The sequence below is a fragment of the Anopheles coluzzii genome, chromosome 3, assembly GCF_943734685.1.
Source record: "Anopheles coluzzii chromosome 3, AcolN3, whole genome shotgun sequence".
NCBI classification, from domain to species: domain Eukaryota; kingdom Metazoa; phylum Arthropoda; class Insecta; order Diptera; family Culicidae; genus Anopheles; species Anopheles coluzzii.
Genome location: NC_064671.1, coordinates 84,582,243 through 84,603,325, shown reverse-complemented (window position 1 = coordinate 84,603,325; position 21,083 = coordinate 84,582,243). Strand labels below are relative to the sequence as shown.

The window sequence follows — 21,083 nt, the reverse complement described above, 5'->3', positions numbered from 1 at the left end:
TGCGTGCATTTGTAGGCAAAATTCCTTCCTGGGCTGGCAGGCGATGATCGACGAGGATCGGCTGCTGAGTCGGATCGATATGCTGGAGAAGAAGCTACAGTACTGCCAGAAGAACATCACCGAGGACAAGCTGCGGGAGGAGCTGCTGAAGCTGGTGGACGAGAAGGAGGAGTACCAGAACGCGGCCAAGGAGGCTATGTACAAACTGCACCAGGAGCGGCACGAAGCGGTGCACAAGCAGATCTCGCTCGAGAAAGCACTCTGCACCAGCGAGGATGAGTGTTCGCTGTTGCGGGAGCAGCTGACCAAAACGAAGCAGCAGTTGCAGGTAAGTTGAAATTGATACAGTCACGAATAGCAGAGTGTTACATACGGCGTTTGTTGGACGTGTTTCACGCAGGAAATGACCGTCTGTATGGATACGCTGAAGAGCCAGTACGATGAAAAGGTGGCGTCGAGCGAGGAGCAACTGAAGGCGAAAGAGTCCGAAATCACCAGTCTCACGCACAAGCTCGACCACTTCGTTGACGTTTATGCGGTAAGCTTGAGCCTTCTTTCGTTTATTAGTACAACTGTGTTCTAAGCGAAACTTTCACCACTGTAGATCGGATCATCAGACGATGAGCAGCAGCAGCAACAGCAACAGCAGATACACAGTTCGGCCATGTCGAACTGGTTGAAGAACTCAGATATTAAGAAACTGGAAGGATCTGAAGACATAATTAAGGCCATTTGTAATGATACTGTAAGTAGTGTGGAGGAGAGAAACCCGCGATGTGTCTGATTTTAAGTGTCTGAACTTAATCCTGTTCTCTTGTACCAAAGCAGGAAAGCGAGATTACCGGTAGTGATTACACGGAAGGACTGACGAAGCTGCAACGACGCATTAATACGCTTGAGAAAAATTTCACCCTACTATTCGGAGGAGATCTAAAGTCGGAAAATGGTAAAAAAAGAAACTTTGTGATGTTTTACGCTTTAAAATGCAGAACTTAATCATTTTTTTCCTCCTCTTCCTCACAGAATCAGGCGACTCAAACGATCTAGAGAACGATACAACGGACCCGATCGAGCTGACGGGGACAACCAATGCGACAACGATCCCGGCCGGTGATGCACAACCAGATGATGACGCACCCGCCGGAGACGCAAGCACGCTAGTGCGTGGAGCAGAAAATGGACCGGCGGCGACGCTGCTGCCGGTGGAATGCGATGGCAATCAGAACGATGTGAACAGTGCCAGTCCCACCAGCAATCGCAACGGTGCTGGGGATGGCGAGGATGCCGGTGTTGGCGCTACGACGCAAAGCGAACAGGGTGGAGCTGTGCCGGAGGGACAGGAAACGGTTGTTGGAGGCGGTGCAACGACGGTACCCGCGACGGCCGCTGCTCCGCCGTACGGCGGCCAGGCAGCAGATCAGATCAATCAGAACGTGCTGAAGCGGAACATTCGGCTGATCAAGAACGACTGCATGACGCTGTTGCGGCAGGTCGAGCGAACGATAGCGCAGAAACAATCGGAACAGATCATCCAGAAAGCCAAGTACGACGAGCTGGAGACGGAGGTAAGTGATCGTATTGCGTTGTTTTCTCTGTGCCATTCTGCTCGGAGAGACAGTTGGGAAAAGATTTGCCAAAGCGATGCTTTACTAAAGAGTCATTCAAAACATGAATTGACTCATGTAGTTGAATCTCGAGATCTAATAGTGTAAGACTCTTTCTTCGTGACGGTTCACGTGATTCATCATTCTAAATTAATGGTTATTTGTGACACTGAATATAAATTCATCTCCTTTGATTCATTAATCTGTTTGATACGAATTATGATTCAAAATTCATGAATCTTTCAAAAGAATCACGAGAATCATCTTCCCAATTCATAATTATTTGAGAACTTGTGATTCGTTTTTGAAGACTTTGATTCATTTTTAAAGATATCTGAGAGTCTATCGTAAAAATATTCTGGATTCAACATTCACGAAACTTTGAGAGTTATAAAATGATTACACTTTCTAAATTCATGATCATTTCTGAATTTGAGCTATTTTAGAGATCAATTCGCGATTCTTTAAAGAATAAAAAATCTACCTTCCAAGATTAATGATTTAAAAAAACTTACTTTAAAATTGGACAGCCAATTTATTAGACTTTGCTTTATTCAAATGTCTTTGTGATTCCGATTCACTGATTTATTAAATTACAAGTTCGTTACGAATGAAAGTATCATACAACTATTTCAAAATGTGTTTCCCTTCACAGCTGTTGGCGTTCAAGGCGGAACTGGAAAGCCGACCGAAACAGGACGAGCTGGATCAGAAGCAGCAGCTTTGTGATAGCCTCGCCGAGAACCTTTCGACGCTAAGGAGCGAGGTAGATGAGCTGCGCACGCTCAACGATCGCTGTCAGCTAGAGATGGAGCGCATGGAGATCGAGCTGCTGAAGCAGAAAAATATCGAAAACGAAAAGATCAGTGCAATGGCCGCAGCTGCGGCAGCAGCGGCGGCGGCGACGGCGGCAGCAGCCTCAGCCACTCAGCCATCCGCCGAGGAAACGGTTTCGGTTGTGGTTAAGGAAGAGCAGGAATTGCTGCAAACCAGTGCCACCGAACCGACGGAAAAGTCCTCCTCGACGCCGGAATCGGAATCAACGGCAAAGGACGCAGTGAAGGAGGAGCAACCCCACCACCAGCAAACGCAAGAAACGCTGATGATGATGCCGACGACGCTGCTGGTGGTGACGGACAATGCACCGGTGGCGGAAATGCCCTCGCCCGTCCTAATACCCACGGTACCGATGGTGGACGTGGAAACGCAAACCGACGCGCCTCCCGAGGTGCCTGTGGTGGTGGTGCCGAGTATGCCCGTACCAGATCTACCTCTAGCGGCCGCGGCCCCGTCCGATGCGACCGATACGAGTGGCGATGGAGGCGACGCGTCGATCTGCTCCAATCTGGACGATCTGGACGACGATGACGAGGACGATGACGAGAAGACGGAAACCATCGAAGCGACCGCCCTGTACAATGCGCCGGTGTTGGACATGGTCATTGATCCCATTGCCGCAGCACCCCGCGATGTCAGTGTGACGGACAAACCGTGCGAAGGTAGCCGCAATGGGGGCAGTGCTCTGCTGATGGCTTACCCCGCGGACGATGCCACCGGCGACGGTAAGGAGGAGCAGCTGGGGACGAGCGCGATCGATTACGAGCTGGCCATGATCAACCATCCGGATGTGCAGCGGGAGGAGGAACTGATCGCGTTCAAGGAGAAGTACTCCCACCTGAGCGAGGAGCACGTGCGGCTGAAGCAGCAGCTGCAGCAGCTGTCCCAGGACCTGAGCCAATCCCGGCACTGGTTGGCACTGCAGATAGCGGCCTGCATCATGCCAGTCTTGGCCATAGTTTGCTACTTTCTGATCGGTCGTTCGTAATGCTTGGTTTGAGCGTCGCAATCTGTAGGTTATAGAGAGAGATATGCCAGCCACACAAGGGGCATTAATTTAGCTCGAAAAGCAATCCCGACTCGGTAACAACACCTTTTGCCACGGAAGAGGGAGACACGAAACAAGAGACAGGAAAAGGGAGTGCGCGTAGTAGTAGTGAAATATAAATGAATGTGTTGCTGCAGGATTAAATTGTTGTTCAGAAATGGTTAGTTTTCCGGTTTCTTTTTTTTACTTTATCTTTTACTATTACCTTTTGTTTTTTTTTTGTGTTGAAGTGCAACGCCCGTCTGAGAGGAAGCCAAGCGAAAATGGGGCAAAAAAATTATCTCGTTATATCGTTAGTGTACCGTTAGTTAACAAGAAATGAAAGGAGACAACGCCCACACACACCCCCATGTTTCTTTTTTTCTCTTCTGTTGTTTATAGATATTATTTATTACTAAAACATTTGCAAAATGGTCCGCACCAGCCAGAAGCGGGGTTTTGGGCGGTTTTGGTCAGTGCAGGGGTGTTGTTGAGTGTCTGTGTACTGTCCGGCTAGTAGAATTGTGAAGTGAAGTGTAGCTTTATTGAAATGTTTGTTTTTTTGTTGCATTATAACCCGGTGGCAATAATCTTCCGTTTCTGTTGTGGGAGGGAAAACAATCTCACTTTACATATTAAACCCAATTCCCCTCCACGCACGCAGACACACACAAGCATACAAACCGCAAAGTAGAATCCCTCCTTCCGCCGTTGTAAATTCATATAATCGACAGTACTGTATTTATTAACCATTAAATCCGGACGCTAATTTTATCGGCAAACGCTTCTACCGATGAAATATGCCCTCCCCCCTTACCCTCGGGAAAAGGAGAAGAATCAATAATTAATATTACTAATAATACAGTTTAAGACACAGAGCGGGAGAGAAAGAGAAGAGTGCGGATGAAATATCAGAAAAGTAGGCCAAGAATACTGTTGGATGTGTAGGACGAGGAGGAGAAAAAGGACCGATGGGGGAGTCCGAAATCGCTGTACCAGTTAAACATGACGAGCAATAAGCAAGTGTGTGTAAGGATTGCGCCTGAATGATTGCATGATAATGCAAGTGCGTGCGTGTCTGTGTGTTGTGAGTGTGTGAGTGATAAAGTGAAATCCGAATGCAAAAGTGTGTGGGAAGAAAGTTATGGAAGAAATGTTTGTAACGACGATGGTAGGCGATGTGTGCAGAGTAACAGAGGCGTGCTTCTCTCTTGCAGGGCTTCAGTTTCTCCTTGTTCCCCGTTGAATACGAAGTCCGCAAGGCCAAATTCATCACCTTCCGCGTGTGTGTTTGTCTCCTATGCACCAACTCGCATGAGCGTGTTGTGAGAACAGCAAGGGACAAAAAGGGATGAAGGTGCAGTTTCGAATATCAGAACCTTCTAAAAGCACCCCGTTGATCCCCGGCTCCCGTTTATAGGCTAGAGCTTTTGTATGAATCTATATAAGACCGCCTAAACAGTACGTTTAATGCTACCACTACAACTACTACTACTACAATTACTATTACTACCTACCAGTACTACTAATATCGCTTCGAAAACCCGTTGGGACACACTCACTACTGGCATTTTGCATCGCAGCACACATTGACACAGTCGTCCACGCTACCGAAACACGTTTCTTCCTGTACGATGACGGCAGTGTGCGGGGAATAAGCTGACAGGGCATTGGAAAGGATACCATTTTGGCGGAAGGGAGTTTGGAGTTTGCTGTGGCCATTAGGGGAATGCAAAGTACAAAACAAAAGAAAAGCGGGATGAAAATGGCAGCATATGAATCCAGTTTGCATTAGCAAAAAGCGCGAAAGAGCTTTCATTGTGAATGTGGGTGAGACGTTCAGATGGTATCGAAAAGAGCAAAATGGAGAAGGTGGCCTGCATGGAATGCAATAAATAAACATGCTTCCCGCATCAACGCGCGAAGTTTCCGAAGTTCTCCATCGCATCGCATTGTCGTCGTTGACGCGCGGGAACTTCGTGTGCACTTGGAAAGTAGTGGAATAGGAATTATTAATACACACACACACACTCATCCACAGACAGAGAAGACAAACGCCGGGCAGACATAATTAAAGCTATGAGATTTCTGAGATTAAGAGCGGCAAAAACCGCGCGCACACCGAGGATGGCGGCTCCGCTCTCTTGTTCCCTCTTCTCATTTAGCTAGGAAGCAGAGACGGTAGCGCGGTAGCAGAAGCAGCAGCAGCAGTAGCAACAAATGCATATATAATTGTCAGTTTGTCAGGAACGCTTGAGTTTAATATGTATTATATTGGAATACACGGCGGAAATAGAATCGAAAGCCGATCGCGCGCAACACTGTCGAAGCTGTCTCGAACCATAGAGGGGAAGAAGCGCGTGCGCGATAAAAGAGTAGTGCAAGTGAAGGTGGAAGACGAGAAGCAGCAGTTACAATAGTATGACGACGAACAAAAAGGAAGTAAATAATAAAGAAGAAAAAAAAAAGCGATATAATTATAATATACAAAAAAGAATGAAAACAGCGTGCTTCTGGAGGATTAATGAATATGGAATGGATAATATCACGTGTTGTAACGGTGATGCTCTGGAGCCTTCTGAAGATCGTGTATACGAGCTATGTGGACGACCAACGAGATCTCTACACCTCTTTGCTAATAATTTTGTTTTTAGGCATTCCAGCTTTCTTCAACAAGTGTTGAAGAACCCCCAGAGGACCCCCCGAGGACCCCCAGAGGATTGAAAGAATTCTGCTTCGGATGGAAGAATCTTTAAAAATCGAACAAGGAATCGCAAATATCTCTTCGATCGTCATTTGATCCTCATTCTGGTCAACCAGCTAAACTCGAACCGGAGCTAGAAGAGTCGTCCTCGAGGATTTGCGAATCTTAAATAGCTTCTCCAATCTCTTTGCAGAATCAATTATTTGCTCTAAAGATATATGATTCGTGAGTGTTGTCTTCCGCATGCAGAAGAGAGGATGGCAAGAACTCCGTTAGCTCGTCGTTAATTACTATAAGTTTATTCCAAGAACTGTTATAGGTATGAATCACAGGGAATGATTCATTTGATATTCATACCTAATTCTTACAGTTTATTAGATTGCTGGACCTCAGGTCAGGTGGTACGAACCAGCATCGTATGGTTCAATTCAAAGAATTTCGTAAGTTTGGGACTAGTTCCTTCAAAGTTTTAAGGATAAATGTTAATTTCCAAATTTCTGATGTATCCTATGTTGATGCCCCACGTAAAAACCTTTATTAACTACATTATCAACACACAATCCCTCACCATGAACCATACACTGGAATATCCTTTCAAGCTTTGCCGTGCTCATCTTGTCATGATCCTCTCGTTGTCTTAACGGTTATCGTTTTATCGCTTCGGTCGCCCGGAGTCATCTGGAGTTGTCCGGAGTCGGAGTCAAAGTCGTCCGATGTCGGCTGGAGTAGGCCCTCGAAACAATGGCCTGGTGCCAAGGTGCACGCACAAAGAGAAAGACAAAAAAACACAACTAAATGAAATGCCTGACCACAAGCACAAGTACTCTGAACCCCTCCGATTGACTCCGAGCGACTCCAGACTACTCCGCGCAACTCCCATGCTGGACGATTCCGACTCCAGACGACTCTGGACGACAAAGGACGGAACTGGTGATTCCCATTTTGCCGGAGTCGGAATCGGACTAACAACAGTCGGAGTAGGATCGGAGTCGTGGGTGCGCTTCAGCTGTGTTCTCTGTACACTGTCTTGGGATCCTGGGACTAATCCAACCCTAATTCGGACGTCTCAGAAGTCTTAGATCTCGTCATTCTTTTACCTCAAATTTATGAATCTTAAGATCATAACCTTGATGATTTTTTGATTATTTGATCTGATGTTAGTTTTTCTCTATTAATTTATAAAGCTCATTGCTGCATATTGAGCAGAGCAATCAACAAAGCATTACATTTTGTTCTCGACTTATTCATATTTATTTATCTACAGTATTGAACATGGCAGACGGAAATAATGAACATATTAATACCATTGTACTCCGCAGTGCACTAAAGAGAATGAGGGCACACATCCAACATACACACACACATACACACAGCACAAAAACATTCCGATATGAAATTTGATCAAATTTGCTCGAGCAGTTGGATATTTTCTACAATCAATCGTGTACTACACACACAGGGTTCAGTGGGAACGAGAGTGCTAAGGAGCTAAACGAACGCAAACGGGTGATGTGTGTGTACAGAGTTGGAGTGAGTGGATGTGTGTTTATCGTGCAGTAAAAATGGCCTACCAATGCCCATCAATTCCCTCGCTTTGTATGTATGTATGTGTGTGTGTGTGTGTGTGTGTGTGTGTGTGTGTGTGTGTGTGTGTCACTGTGTGCAGTTTGTGCGGCAAGAGAGCGCCCCCAGACCGGTGAGCGCGATCACTTCTTTGCGCTTTCGTCCTTGGGCGCCTCCGGATAGCAGTTGGGAAAGCCGAGATAGTAGTCGGCGATCCGGCCCGCCTCTCTCAGCCCGCTGAGCAGGGCACCGTGCACCGTGGCCGGATAGTTGCGGATCGTATGCTCACCGGCAAAGAAGAGCCGCGGAATGTCGATCGGATTGCTGTCCTCGTCATCGTTCTCCTCGTTGTCTTTCTTGTCACCGTTTTTGTCATGGCGTTGCTGCTGCTGCTGAGGCGCAGTTGGAGGCTTTTGTGGTGGTGGTGGTGGTTTTGCACCTTCCGGCGCTTTCGGTGTAACTGGCGCGGCCAGCAGATCGTAATCACTGCCCGACGCACCGACCGACACGAAGCTGTACGATCCGCGGGCCCACGGATCCGCCCGCCACCGCGTGACGACCGTTTCCTTCGGCTGCGGGACGGCCGAATTGCCGAAGATGCCCTTCAGCACGGCGATGCAGCGGCCCACGATCACGTCGTCCGATACGTTTTCCATGATGGCGGCCGATTGACCCGCGACTAGAGCTAGCAGCACCGGCGACTGGGAGATGTTCCAGAACAGGAACAGCTCGCCGCGGCTGGCCGTGGTGCTACCGACGTGCCCGAACAGGTTCGTGTTCGGGTCCCAGAAGATGCGGTCGAAGCACAGCACCACCTTGTTCAGGTTGCCGAAGCCGAGCCGCCGGATGGCCAGCTGTTTCCACTCCGGCAGCTCCGGATCGAACCGGACCGTGTTGAGCTGCTTCGATTCCTTCGCGATGGCAAGCTTCAGTATGCCGAGCGTAAGCGTGCACAGCACCAGATCGGCCCGATAGCACACGGTCGAGTTGTTGGACTTCAAGTCGGCCGTCACCTCGACGCCTCCCGGCCGGTACCGGATGCAGGTGACGGCCGTGTTCACCCGCACGTCCAGATTCTCGGTGAGCGCGATCGGTACGCACGAGTACCCATTCTTAACCGTCGTGTGGCTGCCGATGAACTCGAAATCGTCGTCCTGATCCCAGTGCTTAAGGGACAGATTACTGAGCGGGGTCGCGTTCGCAAACTCCAGGTTCGCAAAGTGCCAGTCCAGTATCTGGCGATCCTTCGAGGAGAGATACACCTCCGACACTTGCTCGTTCTCCAGCTCGCGCACCTTCGCTTCCAGCTCGGTCTGGTAGGCTTGCAATCGTTCCACCTCCTTCCAGGCCAGCTGCTCCTCGCGTGCCATCACGCGTAGCTGAAACTCGTGCTCGAAGTACTTTGTCCCCGCACTGTCACCTGGCGGAGAGGGAAAATGCCGAAGAGAAGATGCAATTAAAGCTTGTCGTTGAGATAGAGGTGAGTTTTTTACATGCTCTGAATGTATCGATAAACAAACACACGACTACTTGGAAGCCATCCATCGATTCATCTCACTGTCTCAGTTCATATAGGACCTAATTCTACATCTTTCAGATCATTCAAAGAAGATTCCTATTGGATTCCAAACAATCTTAGTGGATTAACGAATAAATGCGATCGAACAAACTGATCAATTTTAGTTCATTTATCCATTCCTTAAACTCTATATTCTAAATCTTTAGGTTGTAATTCCAACCTTCAAAAAACTATAAACTAACGACCTTACCTCCAGAAGCGTCCTGTCCCGCTGCTCCACCACCGCCACCACCACCACTACCACCCTCCTTCGCCGGTGGCGGTGGTTTCGGTGGCTTCGTGTCGATCAGATGCTGCTGCTTCGCCTTCAGGTCCCGTATCCGGGCGAGCGTTTCCACCAGCTGTTGCTGATTCGCCAGCAGCTTCTGCTGGCAGCCGATAATGCCGCCCAGATGCTGCACCTGCTTCTCCTTCACGTGCTTTTCCTGCAGCTTAATGATCCACTCGAGCGCCTGCCCGAGCGAAACGGGATGATTGCCGGCGTAGTTAAAGTCCAGCTGGTGGGAAAGATAGCTCGTCGCCTCGAGCAGCCGGTTAAACTCCCGCTCCACCATGTCGTCCTTGTGCTTCGGTACCGGTTTGCCGCCGGCCCCGTACAGCGGACAGACGCTCTTGATCGGGCACATCTCCATGCCCGTCTGCTTGCTCAGTATCGTCAGCGGGTTGCCCCAGGTGCCGGTCACCACCATCGCGCCCAGATCCGCCGTGTAGGCGTTCTTGCGGAACGTTGCAATCCGACCGCCGACACGATCCCGCGCCTCCAGCACGATCACATCGAACCCGAACTGCTGCAGCTGCTGGGCCGCGGCTAGTCCCGAGATTCCCGCGCCGATAACAATCACCTTGGCGTGCTTCTTCACCGGCAGTGGAATCAAGCGCTTAAAGATTCCAAAGTTAATGAACCCGTGCCGCTCCAGGAATGCGTGCACGCTTCGGACAAGCGACGGATCGCTGTCGAACGGTGATTCCATCTTCTTCAGTGCATTCTCCACCGTCAGCTGTACCGTCGGTTCCTCGATCCACATCTGCAGGATGCGGTTGCGCACGTTCAGGAACACGCGCTGCGCCACCAGCCCGTGCTTGATGATGTGCGGAAAGCAGACGGCTTCCGAGGCGGTCATCTTGTCGACTGGGAGACGCGACTGAAATGCTGCACCCTCCAGCCCCGTCATCAACTCCTGGTACGGGTTCGGGTCCGGACCGGTGGCGGACTTTTCTTCCACCTCACGTTTTTTCGATTTCGGCGTCGGCGGTGCGTCCGCTTTGGTAGTTGTTTCCGCTTTACGGTCGGGCGTGATGACCCCGTCCCCACGCTCACAGGCACTGCCGGGTCGGGCGGTGGACGTGTTCGTTTTCGCACCATTGTCACCGTAGCCCACCTTTACCTTCTTGCGCCGGCTCGTTCGACGCCCCTCGTCCGATTCGGATTTGCTCGGACGCTTCACGGAGATGTCGGTCATCTCCACGTCCGAGTCGTCGCTGATAAGCGTCACCGTTTCGACCGGTTCCATCGTCGGTGCGGCGGTGTCGTCCCGCGGTTGCCCTGCAGTTGCCGCCGATCCTTTCATATCCTTGGCGTGAATGTATCCTGCTCACCGTCTATGGCACCATTTTCTTTTGCCGCAACCCGCCCCTATGAGGGGGAACACCGAACGAGTGATGGCGCGTAAACCTAGCCTTTTTTATGAGTACTGCGTCCTTTTTATCTCCCACAATCCAGCAAACAGTAAAACAAAACTCGATAAACTTCACCAACGGGTCACCAAAGGGTCATCGAGCAGGTAAAGAATGCAATTTTTATGACTCGCGTTTGCGGAGAAAAGCTGTTTGTCCTCCTTTTTTAGCTTGTGGTTGACAGATGGCGATTTGTTTGGGAAAATACGTTATTCCCGCTGAACAAGTTTTGACAGTTGCGAAGTGTGATGAAATACCCACTGTACAAGGAATGTTGCAAACCGACCAAACTTTTGTGGAATGGAATTGCCGCAAATAGACGCTACCCAAATGACAAAAATCCACAAAACGACCACTCAATAGGGTTTAAAACGGCTCAAGCTCTCAACTTAAAAGGAATCTAAAAATACTTCGTTTAGCAGACTGTGAACGACTCTTGCATTCTACAAATACCAAAAAAAAAGTTGGTGGCGCCATCTGTTAGTGGGATAGCCACGAAGTGGAGCTTTCCTCGCTTGGAGGAGAGCTTTCTCTATATACTGTTGTATGGTTTCGCATTGACGTTATGCATCGCTAGAACTAGAACGGCGATACGATTGTTTAAATACTAAACTCCAATGTAAAGCATCAGAACTGAAGCAAGTAAGGCACTGGTCTAATCTTGTTGCGCGCAACATTGTTGCAGACAAAATGTATGGATTTTGACAGCTAGCGCAACTTTGTTGCATGCCAAATTCAATCCAATTTGATTTTTGTCTGGCAACATTTTCTATTTACCTTGGTCATGGTAATCGGGTGTATGAAATGACACAGCAGCAGCGTGCGTTTTGTTGACATCCGCTAAATTTGGATTTTAAGCATTTATAATACATTTTTTGGTGTATATTTTGTTTTTTCAACACTTCATTCAGTAATCTAATGATAAAAAATAAACTCTGAGCTGTTAATTGGCAATTTTTTTACGCTAAACAATGTCAAAGCGAAATGTTGCCAGCAACATTCATAGACCACCTCAGCGATATGTTGCCGAGCAACAATGTTGCGCGCAACAACATTAGACCGCTGCCTAAGACTTGAGTGATGGTCAATGGTATTGATACCCATATATCTGCTATATAGGTCATGATTAGATGAAGCTTGTTGAAACACATTGCAAGAAAAGGACAACAATATAATGTTGAGTTATTATAATACTTCATCCAATGAGCAAACCAGCGAAGCTACGGAGCTTTCGTTTTTTTTCCTATGGATATTTGATTTAACAGTCGTTTAAGCTTAATCTGTGGCGCTTGGGGTCGAATTGCATATAACACTGTCTCTAGACGACGCAAAAAATCTTCCGCGATCCTTTTTGGCGACACTTTTCATATGTCATACCGTCTATGTTTTAGCATGAAAGTATGGTTTACTTCGACCAATTTCCATCAACCTTTTAAGAAGAAGCAGAAGAAGAAGAAGAAGAATAACAAAAAGAAAAAGAAGAAGAAGAAGAAGAAGAAGAAGAAGAAGAAGAAGAAGAAGAAGAAGAAGAAGAAGAAGAAGAAGAAGAAGAAGAAGAAGAAGAAGAAGAAGAACGATGCATCGCGAAGCGCGAGCGCCCCGTTTCTGTGAAAAATTAATAAATCCGCGAAGGCCGAAAATACACGAACTGAAATTTCACGGTTGCAAAATTCTGCCTGCTGTCAGGCCTTGCATTTTCGGCCTAAAACTGAGAAGTTTTTTTTCAGAACAAAGAGCTCGCAGAAAATTTGTCACAGTACAAAATTTGGTCGTCTTGAAGCAGTGTAATATACATTACCACCAAAAGTTAATACCCCGTTCCACAATTCCACACTGAATTAAAAAAAAAACACTGAAAAGAAGAATGGAGCGCATAAAAGCGAATTTCTAAAGTTCCGTCAGATAACGGTCATATAACCCGAATCCGTCGTTTGGCTTTTGTCACACCTCGCGTTTCGACGTTCGATAGCAACCGTGCCGTCGCGCCAACGCTTGACAGCTGTCACCTTGAACTCCATTGTTCTTCGCAGCGAAAACGCGAAAACAGCAAGTTACGAAAGGCTGCTAGCTTGTGGTGAATGTTTCGCGCAGTTGTGTTTTACGAAAGCAGTCGTCGCATCCTCCCAGTTTGGTGGTACCAGTTGCCAGCGCGTTCAAAATACCTTTTCTCCCTCTTTGAAGCCTGCATCAGCTAGCGCCCATCGAATGCAACTCGTCGCCGACGCCGTTCATGCCTACATCGTTGACCGAGCGCACGCGTTTCCTATGCACAATGGGCAATCCGGACGAGGAAAAGCTGCCATCGGCCCCGTCGCCCAGCAGCGGTGACCTTCCGGACGGGCTGGTGCTGGTGAGCAGCGGTAGCGAGGCACAGGACGCCGAGGACGAGGACCACGAGGAGGGCGAGATACAGGACGAAGATGAGGACGAGCAGCAGCAGCAGCAGCAACAGGAGCTGGAAGACATCAGCTCGGAGGAGGAATCGACCATCCGCGAGCGAATGGCGGCACTGGAAGCGATGGACAAGAAGCTTGGCATGATGAAGAAGAAAATCGCCAACCGCAGCATATACGAAGGTACGGGGAGGGAGTTCCAATTGGGGCTTTGTTATGTTTACCTTCACCCCCCCCGCCCAAACGATTATTGCTTACGTTCGCGTTGCCAAATGTGTGTCACCGCTGTGCGCTTTGTTCTCTCTTTTTTAGGCTACCTGGACGAGGAGGACGTAATGAATGGGAAGGAAAACTATTGCTATTACTACCCGCAACATCAGCAGTCTTCGTACCGCACCCAAAAAACGTACAAATCGAGCGCACCGGTCGGGCGGGAGGACAGTCGGCACGGTACGAGCAAGCGGGAGAAGCGTACCTCCGGCACGAAGCGGCACGCGGAAAAGCCACCCAAAGAGAAGCCCGTGAAACGGTCCTCCCATCGGCACCGCAAGCGCCGCAAGTATGCGTCCCGCTCGCCCTCGCCCGCCCAGCGCCGCCCGGTGTCGACGGACTCGGAACCGGAGACGACGGCGGTCGATCGCGAGTACCTGAAGATTGCGTGCGGCATCGGCAACAGCAAGAGCGGGCGGCTGCCGGGCGGCAGAAATCCGCTGAAAAAGAAACTGCTGCTACAGGCGGCTCAAAAGCGAAAAAGTGCGACGGTAGGTAAGCGAACGCCGGTCGCGATTGTATCGCTGGACAGTTCCTCGAGCGAGCACGACATGGAGCTGGAGGACGACGAGGGCGACGGGGAGGAAGAGGAGGAGGAGGAGGAAGAGTTGAAGCTGCGTCTGCTGGCGCTGAGCACGAAACCGGTCGTGCGGGAGGCAGGGCTGAGCGACATCATCTCCGAGCTGCAGATACCGTCGCCACCGCCGCCGCCCGCTATACAGCTACAGACCGACGCGACGGCGGACGACCAGTCCGCGGAGGAGCTGCGGTTGATTGCACTCAAGACGGCGATACTGAAGAAGCACGCGACGCGGTGCAAACGCCGCGAGCTGGACAACGAACAGCCGTACTCGCCGAGCGACGACATTGTGCTGTCGCCCGTCCGGGAGATGCCACCCCCGTACGACCCCAGCGGGGTGTACAGCGATGGGCGAGAATCGGTCGAGCTGCTCGATGACGACACAGACGACGTGCAGATCGTGGAGCCGCAGTACGAGCACATCGATCTGGTCGATTCGGACGACAATGGGAACGACATGGAGATTAGCCCGCTGGCCAGCCCGCTGGGCGGCACCGACCGGGCGGAACAGGATATGGAGGAAGATTCGCAGCAACCGATCGACATGGAGCTGGCAAGCAGTAGCGAAAACAGCAGGAGCGGTAGACCGTCCCCGATTGGGGACGGTCGTCGCAGCGGGATGGATCAGAAGCTGCTGCTGCTGCACACGACGGCGGCCGATTCGTGCGATTCGGCACTGTTCCACCGGAGGGGCGATTTGGTGCCGGAAAGCCCACCCGTTACGCCCGATTCGATGGAGGAAGCGGAAGCGGAAGCGTTGCGACACTTGCTACTCACAAAGATGCGGCAAAAGCAGAGCAAAAGGCAGGAGCAGGAAGTCGTGGTACGGGACGAAATGGCGGTGCCAACCGTCCGGGACGAAGCGCTGGAAACAGTTCCTACGGAAGCTTCATCTCCCGAAGTTCCTCTCCAACGAGAACCAGAAGTAGAGGAAGAGGAACAAGAAGAAGAGATTCATTCCGCACCTAAGACCCAGCAAGACCCAGCACGCCCCAACTTAATCACGCTCGTCGATCAAAAACAACCCGTACGAAAGCGTAGGAAAAAATCACTCGCCATTGCCAGCGCCTCGGATGTGCCGGCTGCTCCGGTGACTCCAGTAAGCCCATCACCCACACTACCCGAACTCCCACCCAAACCGGCTAAAGCAGCACCCGCGCTGGTGCAAACGCAAAAGCTGGTCAACAATCCGAACAAACTGATCAACCTGAACCGTTCGGCTGCACCTTCGCCTCCGATGCTGCCCGCCACGGCGCCACTGCGAACCGAATCGCCCAAAGAGCTGACGACGGTCGACACGTTCGTGTCGCGTCCCGTCCCAAAGCTCGTCATCCAGCTGGGCCATTCCGATTCCGACTCGGACGTTGATTTCGGCGGGGTGACTCCGGAGAGCGGTGGTGCTGTCAATGGAACCGCAATGCCACCAACGGCACGGTTCGAGGAACAGTTGGATAAGTTTTTAAAAAGTGTACGCAGCAAAAGCACGCCCGCAGGGACCAACGAAGTGGGCGAAGAAGAATTGCTACATTCTGAGCGGGCGGGTGCGAGCAGTGGGAAGAGTATACATTCCATCCGGCAGCAGCAGGCGTCGAAGCAGGCAGCAAAGAAGCAACCAACGAGCAGCAGTACTATGGCAACGCCGACGGTGAGATATTTTTTCGCATTTTTTTATTTCTTTCTGTATGATCATATTTTCTTTGTGGAAATTGCCCTTTACGAGTCTGTCTAAAAATGCTCCACGTTTGGCTGGGCTGAGGTATGATTACTTTCAAAATTAATCCACTAACCTGTCCCCGGTGTCTGTGCAGGCTGTGAAACATCTTTCGAAATCGGCTCAGCTGGAGTACATGAAGCTGGTCGCCCGTATGGCACAGCTGGAACGGGACAAGCTTGCACGGCAACAAACGCAAGCGACAGTACGCCGTACCTCGGACAACGGCAGCAGCAGCAGCAATGCCGTGCCGCGAGACAACTCAGTTCCTAAGGTAGTAGTAGCAGCTAGTGAAGAACCGGTTAGTAGTAAGTCTGCTGCAGAGCAGCGGACGGAACCAAAGTCAGGGAAAAGTCCGGGCCGGCGAAAACAATCGCACAGCGGCAGCACGCCCACAAAGGTTGCGGAAGCTCAGGAACCGGTGCTGGATCCGATCGAAAGGAAACTGCAGCAAATACGGGCCAGCCTGCCGAACCTTACGGAAGCGTCACGGAATCGATTGCTTCTCACCGCCGAGACGCAACTCGAGAATCACAGGTAAAAAGCGAGAGTCGGGGTTTTCTCTAGTGATTCTTCACTTTTTTGTTTATTGTTTTGTTTTTTTTTTGCACCTGACCGACAACCGTTTATATCCTTCTCCTTCTTGTGTAATCCCGGACAATTTACATTCAACTATACATGCACATGTACACACAAAAAAAAACTCAAACCCAAACAGCGACAGCTTTCTGAGCGATCTAGAGCATCACAACGCCACGATCATCGAGGCCCAGCAGGCCCGCCGGGAGCTGTACCATCTCGAGAGCCGGATCGATCTGCTGCGGGAAAAGCTGGCGCTGCTCGAGAGGGTGCACGAGCGGCAACGGGTCCGGACGCGCGACACGCTCGCCAACCTGCACACGACGCGCAAGAAGATCCTGTCCGGGCGGAAGCGGTCCGGCGAGCTGGAGCGCATGTGCATCCAGATCGGGCGTGCCGTCAAGGGGGAATCGTATCAGTAAGTTCACCGCAATCGCACACACACACTCTCTCTCTCTTAAACTAGTCCGACTGCTGTGGGGAGGGATGCCGACTGGCCGGTGGTTTTTTACGTTCTAGATCGCACCGAAGGGACGGGACGACGCTCGTTATGACCGGGAATGGAGCGAACGTTTGCTCTCCTCTCTCTCTCTCCGTTTTTTTTTTATCTTATCACACACCAAACGCACTCTCTTCCAGGATGCCAGTGGGCGCGAATGGTCGCGAGGTGCAGCAGCAGATGCGCATCTTGATCGCGGAAATGCAGCAGCTGAAAAGCATCCGCAAGCCGACGCTGGAGGAATTTAAGGAAGAAATGATCGCCAACCACAAGCGGCGGTTGGCGAACGCGTATGACAATGAGCAGAGCGAAGAACGGCAGCAGGTGGTGCCCGAGGAGGAGCAGGAGGATGAGGAGGAAGAGGAGGCGGAGGAGCAGGAAGTGGAGGTACAATCAACACCGGTGGATGGCGCTGTTGTGGTGGATGCAGAGCAGAAATGTGCTTCCGAAATGAGTGAGCAAAAGGAGGAGCTGTGTGATCCGCAAACCGTTCCTAACGAGGAGATCGAACAGGAAGATGCAGAAGATGTACAAGAACCTGCGGAACAGCTCGAGCAGCTTGATATGCAATCGATAGAGGCTGCCAAGGAGGCTGACAGGAGCGACAGTAAACCTTTAGAGCAATTGTCTGTACAAACCGATGCACCGGAAGCGGCTGACAAGGACGACCACGTGACGGTGCTGGCGAACAGTGCCACCGTACAAGCAGAGCCTCAGAGTGAGGTGCAGATGCGGCCGGAAGAAGAGACAGTGCCGCCGGCTCCAGTGCCGGACCAGTGCCAGATGGACAATACAGCGAACGAAACCGAAGAGCTCGTTGTTGGTGAATCGTACCGAATTGAAAAGTATACGTCGCCGCTAATGTCCTTAAAGCAAAGGTAAGTTATCGCGCTCGATCCTCCCGGGTGATGATCGATCACCAAAAGTTGACACTAATCATTATCAGCTACGTTAAAATGAAAACAATTCCCTCTCTTTTCCCTCTCCCCCCACTTTCCCATTTGCTTTCATTTCTGTGTAACTTTCCCTCTTGTACGCATCTGTGTTTTGGGTGTTCTTTTTTCATAAAATTACACTCGTATTGTGAACTGTAATGTTTTCTACATGCGATGAGTCATTTCTTCCTTGTTTTCCTGTATGTTTTATGTTGCAATTGGTTTGCTAAATTGCACTTTTACATTTTAAATTTTTGAAATGGTACAAACTCAATTCACCATGATCGTCTCTGTTCACCTACCATGATCAATCCTTCCAATCCCTGTGTCCCCGTTGTATCATAATCCCTCTCCGTCATGCTTTTCTCTCTCTCTCTCTCTTTCTCTCTTTTTCCCGCTCTCTTTATCCTCCACAGTGCACAGAACATTCCCACCGACGGTATCCTTTGCCCGTACGAGCTCGGCGGTCAGTGCGTTGATCGGGACTGCAAGTACGAGCACTTTAATCAGCGGGCGGCCTAGAAAACTCGAATGTTGCAATGGCGTTTTTTACCTCCACCACCCCCCGCACACAACCTCATGTTGGAGGTGGCGGTTTGTGTAACGCTGTGTGTGCCATCCATTGTTTTTCGATTGTTTGTGCTGATTTTCCTCTTTTCTTTCCGCACGCAGCGTGTCTTCCGAATAGTTCCGAGTAGCCACGAACCGGTTGGTTAAGGGTTGTCCTCCTCCTGCTGCTGGACGTGCTTAACATATCCTTCGAAGATGCGGGATGGTCTCGCCTCCCCTCTTGGCTGTGTGCTTTAACCGTGCGGTTAAAACAGTGCTTAAAACAATCGATTCTCTCCGTCCGTACGTCCTGTGCATGTCCGTTTTCTTTTACGGAAGCGAAGCACCCAAACGTGTCGAATTCCCTTCCGTCCCCCGTCCCCCGTCGTCGTCGAATTGTAGAAATATCAGCATCAACAACCAAGGACGAGCGTAGGAAAGCTTCACAACAGCAACAACTCGGGCCTGTGTGTGTGTGTAAGACAACGACGAGACTCGTGTCCAGTGGCTGCGTGTGTATGTGCGGCCACGTGCGAGTCGCGTTTACCTGAAATTGGGTAAGTTTGCTAACCAGATGTCCCTCCGATATTCTGTTTCCGTTTGTTCAGTCTTCCATCACCAACCGCGGGTAGGGGACTGGCTGTATCTGTGTGTTTGTGTGTGTGTGCGCGCGTTTATGTGCAGAAACGGTTACCGTGCAAAGTGCGAAGATAGAATGGAAGAGAAGAGACTGTTCGAAGCGACGCGTTACTCTATATATTTTAAGTGAGAGTGGATCAGAGAGAGAAAGAGAGAGAAGCAAACGTATCAGCAGCGCGCGCAGTTGTTGGCAAACATCATATGACGCCCCCTTCACCCCTGGTCGGGTCGGGGGTGAAGCCACCGTCCTCTTCTCACCCTGGCCTAAAAGAAGAAGCTTAAATAGCGTTTAAGAGTGGTGTTTAATAATCGTTTGGCAAGTTCATCGTGTGACGCATGCCAAAGCCATCGCGGAAGATTCTACCCCCGTTGTGCAGACGACATCATCGAACGATATTAACCGGTTTAGCATCTTCACCCGGTGGTTGAGACCGTTTGGGTTGGAATATGGGGCGGGAAAGGTGAAGATGAAGCAGACATTGGTTTAAGTGCTTAGCTAGAAGAAAGAAAAAAAGTACAAAACTTCCCTTTTCTACCCCACACTCCTACTCTCTTATACTGGTAATCACAGGTAGAGACAAGATCGAACAAAATTAGTTACCCCGACGAGGATGAGGGTTTTTTGAACTCCCGCTCCCCATAACTCCATAATCATAGAGGGAAGTGAGGGAAGTAAGTTTAAAGCTCTGGGAACTAATTATGAATGGAACTTGTTTTAAACCTCTCTCTCCTTTTTCTTTCGTTTTCGCTGTTGAAATGCTGCTTGCTTGTTTATTATTATAAACGTGTTAAGTTTTCAATACATATTTTGAATTCAAAACACTCTTCAGAAGACAGTACTTAGTGCACGCTAGGGGCGTGCGATTTGAATGTGTGTTTGTAGATAAATAATTGGCAGTGTGCGATTTTCCTTCGTTGTTGTTACTAATGGCGAACAAATATGTTTCCATTCACTTGTTTGTTTTGTGCAAACCCAACGACTAGGATTACGAGTACACTAAATACTTCTACACTACAAGAAGGTGCGCTCTGCTGTGCAACGATGGGTGTGTAGTGTACAGAGTACTTTTTTCGGGGTTAAGTTTTCGTTAAGTTGTGGTTCTTTGCTTTACTTCTCACAACCATCACACTATGTTGAATTAGTTTACGCCCGCACTTACGGTGAAATTGTGCGCCTCTTTTGTATATAATTGATTCTTATTATTAAACCATCCTCTTGTTTTCACCCACCGTTCGTTAGAGTGCATTCGAGCACTACAGAGAGAGAGAACAGAGTTAAGTTGCCATCCGTTTTCATTTTACACGTTTGTATGTTGTGTTTATGCGTTCACTAGCTGTTACTCTTTCGGGGGATTTTTTGTTTCTCTTTCTTTTATTGTACTCTATTAGAGCTCAAATTTTTAGTTTCATTTGCATCTCATGTACGATAGTAAAAAAAAAACCAAGTGATACACTGTGCAGACACAGCACGCGAACAAAACCAGAAAACGAACGAATTCATTGCGGTAGGAGGAAATGTATTTTTTAAGACTGAAAGAAGAAAAAATAAATGATGTATTGAAACAGTGAAAAATAACACCCTCTCTGTGGTCTGGGTTTGAAATTATTGGAGGGTTTAAGATATTGAGAAATGGTTAACAAGAGTTACTAACTGGCACACTCGTTGGTTCTTCTTCTCTAAGTGAGTTTGAGGTTGGAATGCTAAAAAGAGTAGCTAATAAGTAAAAGAAATAGTGTAATTAGTGCAACATAATTTTGGAAAAGACTGTCACACCAAAATAATCGGCTCCTAAATCAATTCCACTTAAGGCACTAATGCCGAATCCTTAATTGAGCTATACCTGATACTGCATCCATACCACGGTCCTAGGTCTTGTGTTCTATTTTGATAGATTCGGGAATTGATTCTGACGCCATATCACACTTTGAACTGATCCTAA

The 21,083-nt window shown here is 49.4% G+C and overlaps 3 protein-coding genes across 6 annotated transcripts in view; 2 read left to right on the top strand and 1 right to left on the bottom strand.

Annotated features, from left to right (window-relative positions):
* The window catches only part of LOC120955405 (sarcolemmal membrane-associated protein), a 31,435-nt gene extending 27,597 nt beyond the window's left edge, over positions 1-3,838 (top strand). For 2 of the 3 annotated variants that reach the window (XM_040376248.2, XM_040376249.2), the window contains exons 6-11: positions 16-328; positions 401-538; positions 605-745; positions 826-946; positions 1,024-1,565; positions 2,260-3,838. In XM_040376248.2, the coding sequence (XP_040232182.2) occupies positions 16-328; positions 401-538; positions 605-745; positions 826-946; positions 1,024-1,565; positions 2,260-3,429 (2,425 nt within the window). In that variant the 3' untranslated portion in view covers positions 3,430-3,838. The remainder of the gene's footprint in view (positions 1-15; positions 329-400; positions 539-604; positions 746-825; positions 947-1,023; positions 1,566-2,259) is intronic. The other variant, XM_040376251.2, reaches the window with a different exon arrangement.
* A 3,561-nt stretch (positions 3,839-7,399) lies between these two features.
* Positions 7,400-11,199, bottom strand: LOC120955630 (possible lysine-specific histone demethylase 1). The gene is made up of 2 exons (XM_040376670.2): positions 9,505-11,199; positions 7,400-9,155 (listed from the first exon to the last, which is right to left on the bottom strand). The coding sequence occupies exons 1-2, from the start codon at positions 10,880-10,882 to the stop codon at positions 7,879-7,881; spliced, it is 2,655 nt and encodes an 884-aa protein (XP_040232604.2). The 5' UTR covers positions 10,883-11,199; the 3' UTR covers positions 7,400-7,878.
* Positions 11,200-12,989: 1,790 nt separating this feature from the next.
* Positions 12,990-20,719, top strand: LOC120955629 (uncharacterized). Of its 2 annotated transcripts, XR_005751802.2 has the most exons (7): positions 12,990-13,564; positions 13,694-15,876; positions 16,040-16,479; positions 16,661-16,939; positions 17,161-17,898; positions 18,372-18,563; positions 18,628-20,719. XR_005751802.2 is itself a non-coding variant. In XM_040376669.2 (6 exons), exons 1-6 carry the CDS (start codon positions 13,219-13,221, stop codon positions 18,475-18,477), a joined length of 4,092 nt encoding a protein of 1,363 aa, XP_040232603.2. In that variant the 5' UTR covers positions 12,990-13,218; the 3' UTR covers positions 18,478-20,719. The 2 variants fall into 2 exon arrangements, 1 of the variants encoding a protein (XP_040232603.2); XM_040376669.2 differs by having other exon boundaries at positions 18,372-20,719.
* The last annotated feature ends 364 nt before the right edge of the window (positions 20,720-21,083 follow it).

What these genes read in the sequence shown, in the direction of transcription:
- LOC120955630 (XM_040376670.2), bottom strand. Translation starts at nt 10,882, where the DNA reads ATGAAAGGATCGGCGGCAACTGCAGGGCAACCGCGGGACGACACCGCC. An exon ending in GGGACAGGACGCTTCTGGAG is followed by an intron (nt 9,156 to 9,504) that starts GTAAGGTCGTTA and finishes CCTCTCCGCCAG; the next exon opens with GTGACAGTGCGGGGACAAAG.
- LOC120955629 (XM_040376669.2), top strand. Translation starts at nt 13,219, where the DNA reads ATGCCTACATCGTTGACCGAGCGCACGCGTTTCCTATGCACAATGGGC. An exon ending in CAACCGCAGCATATACGAAG is followed by an intron (nt 13,565 to 13,693) that starts GTACGGGGAGGG and finishes TCTCTTTTTTAG; the next exon opens with GCTACCTGGACGAGGAGGAC. An exon ending in GTACTATGGCAACGCCGACG is followed by an intron (nt 15,877 to 16,039) that starts GTGAGATATTTT and finishes GTGTCTGTGCAG; the next exon opens with GCTGTGAAACATCTTTCGAA.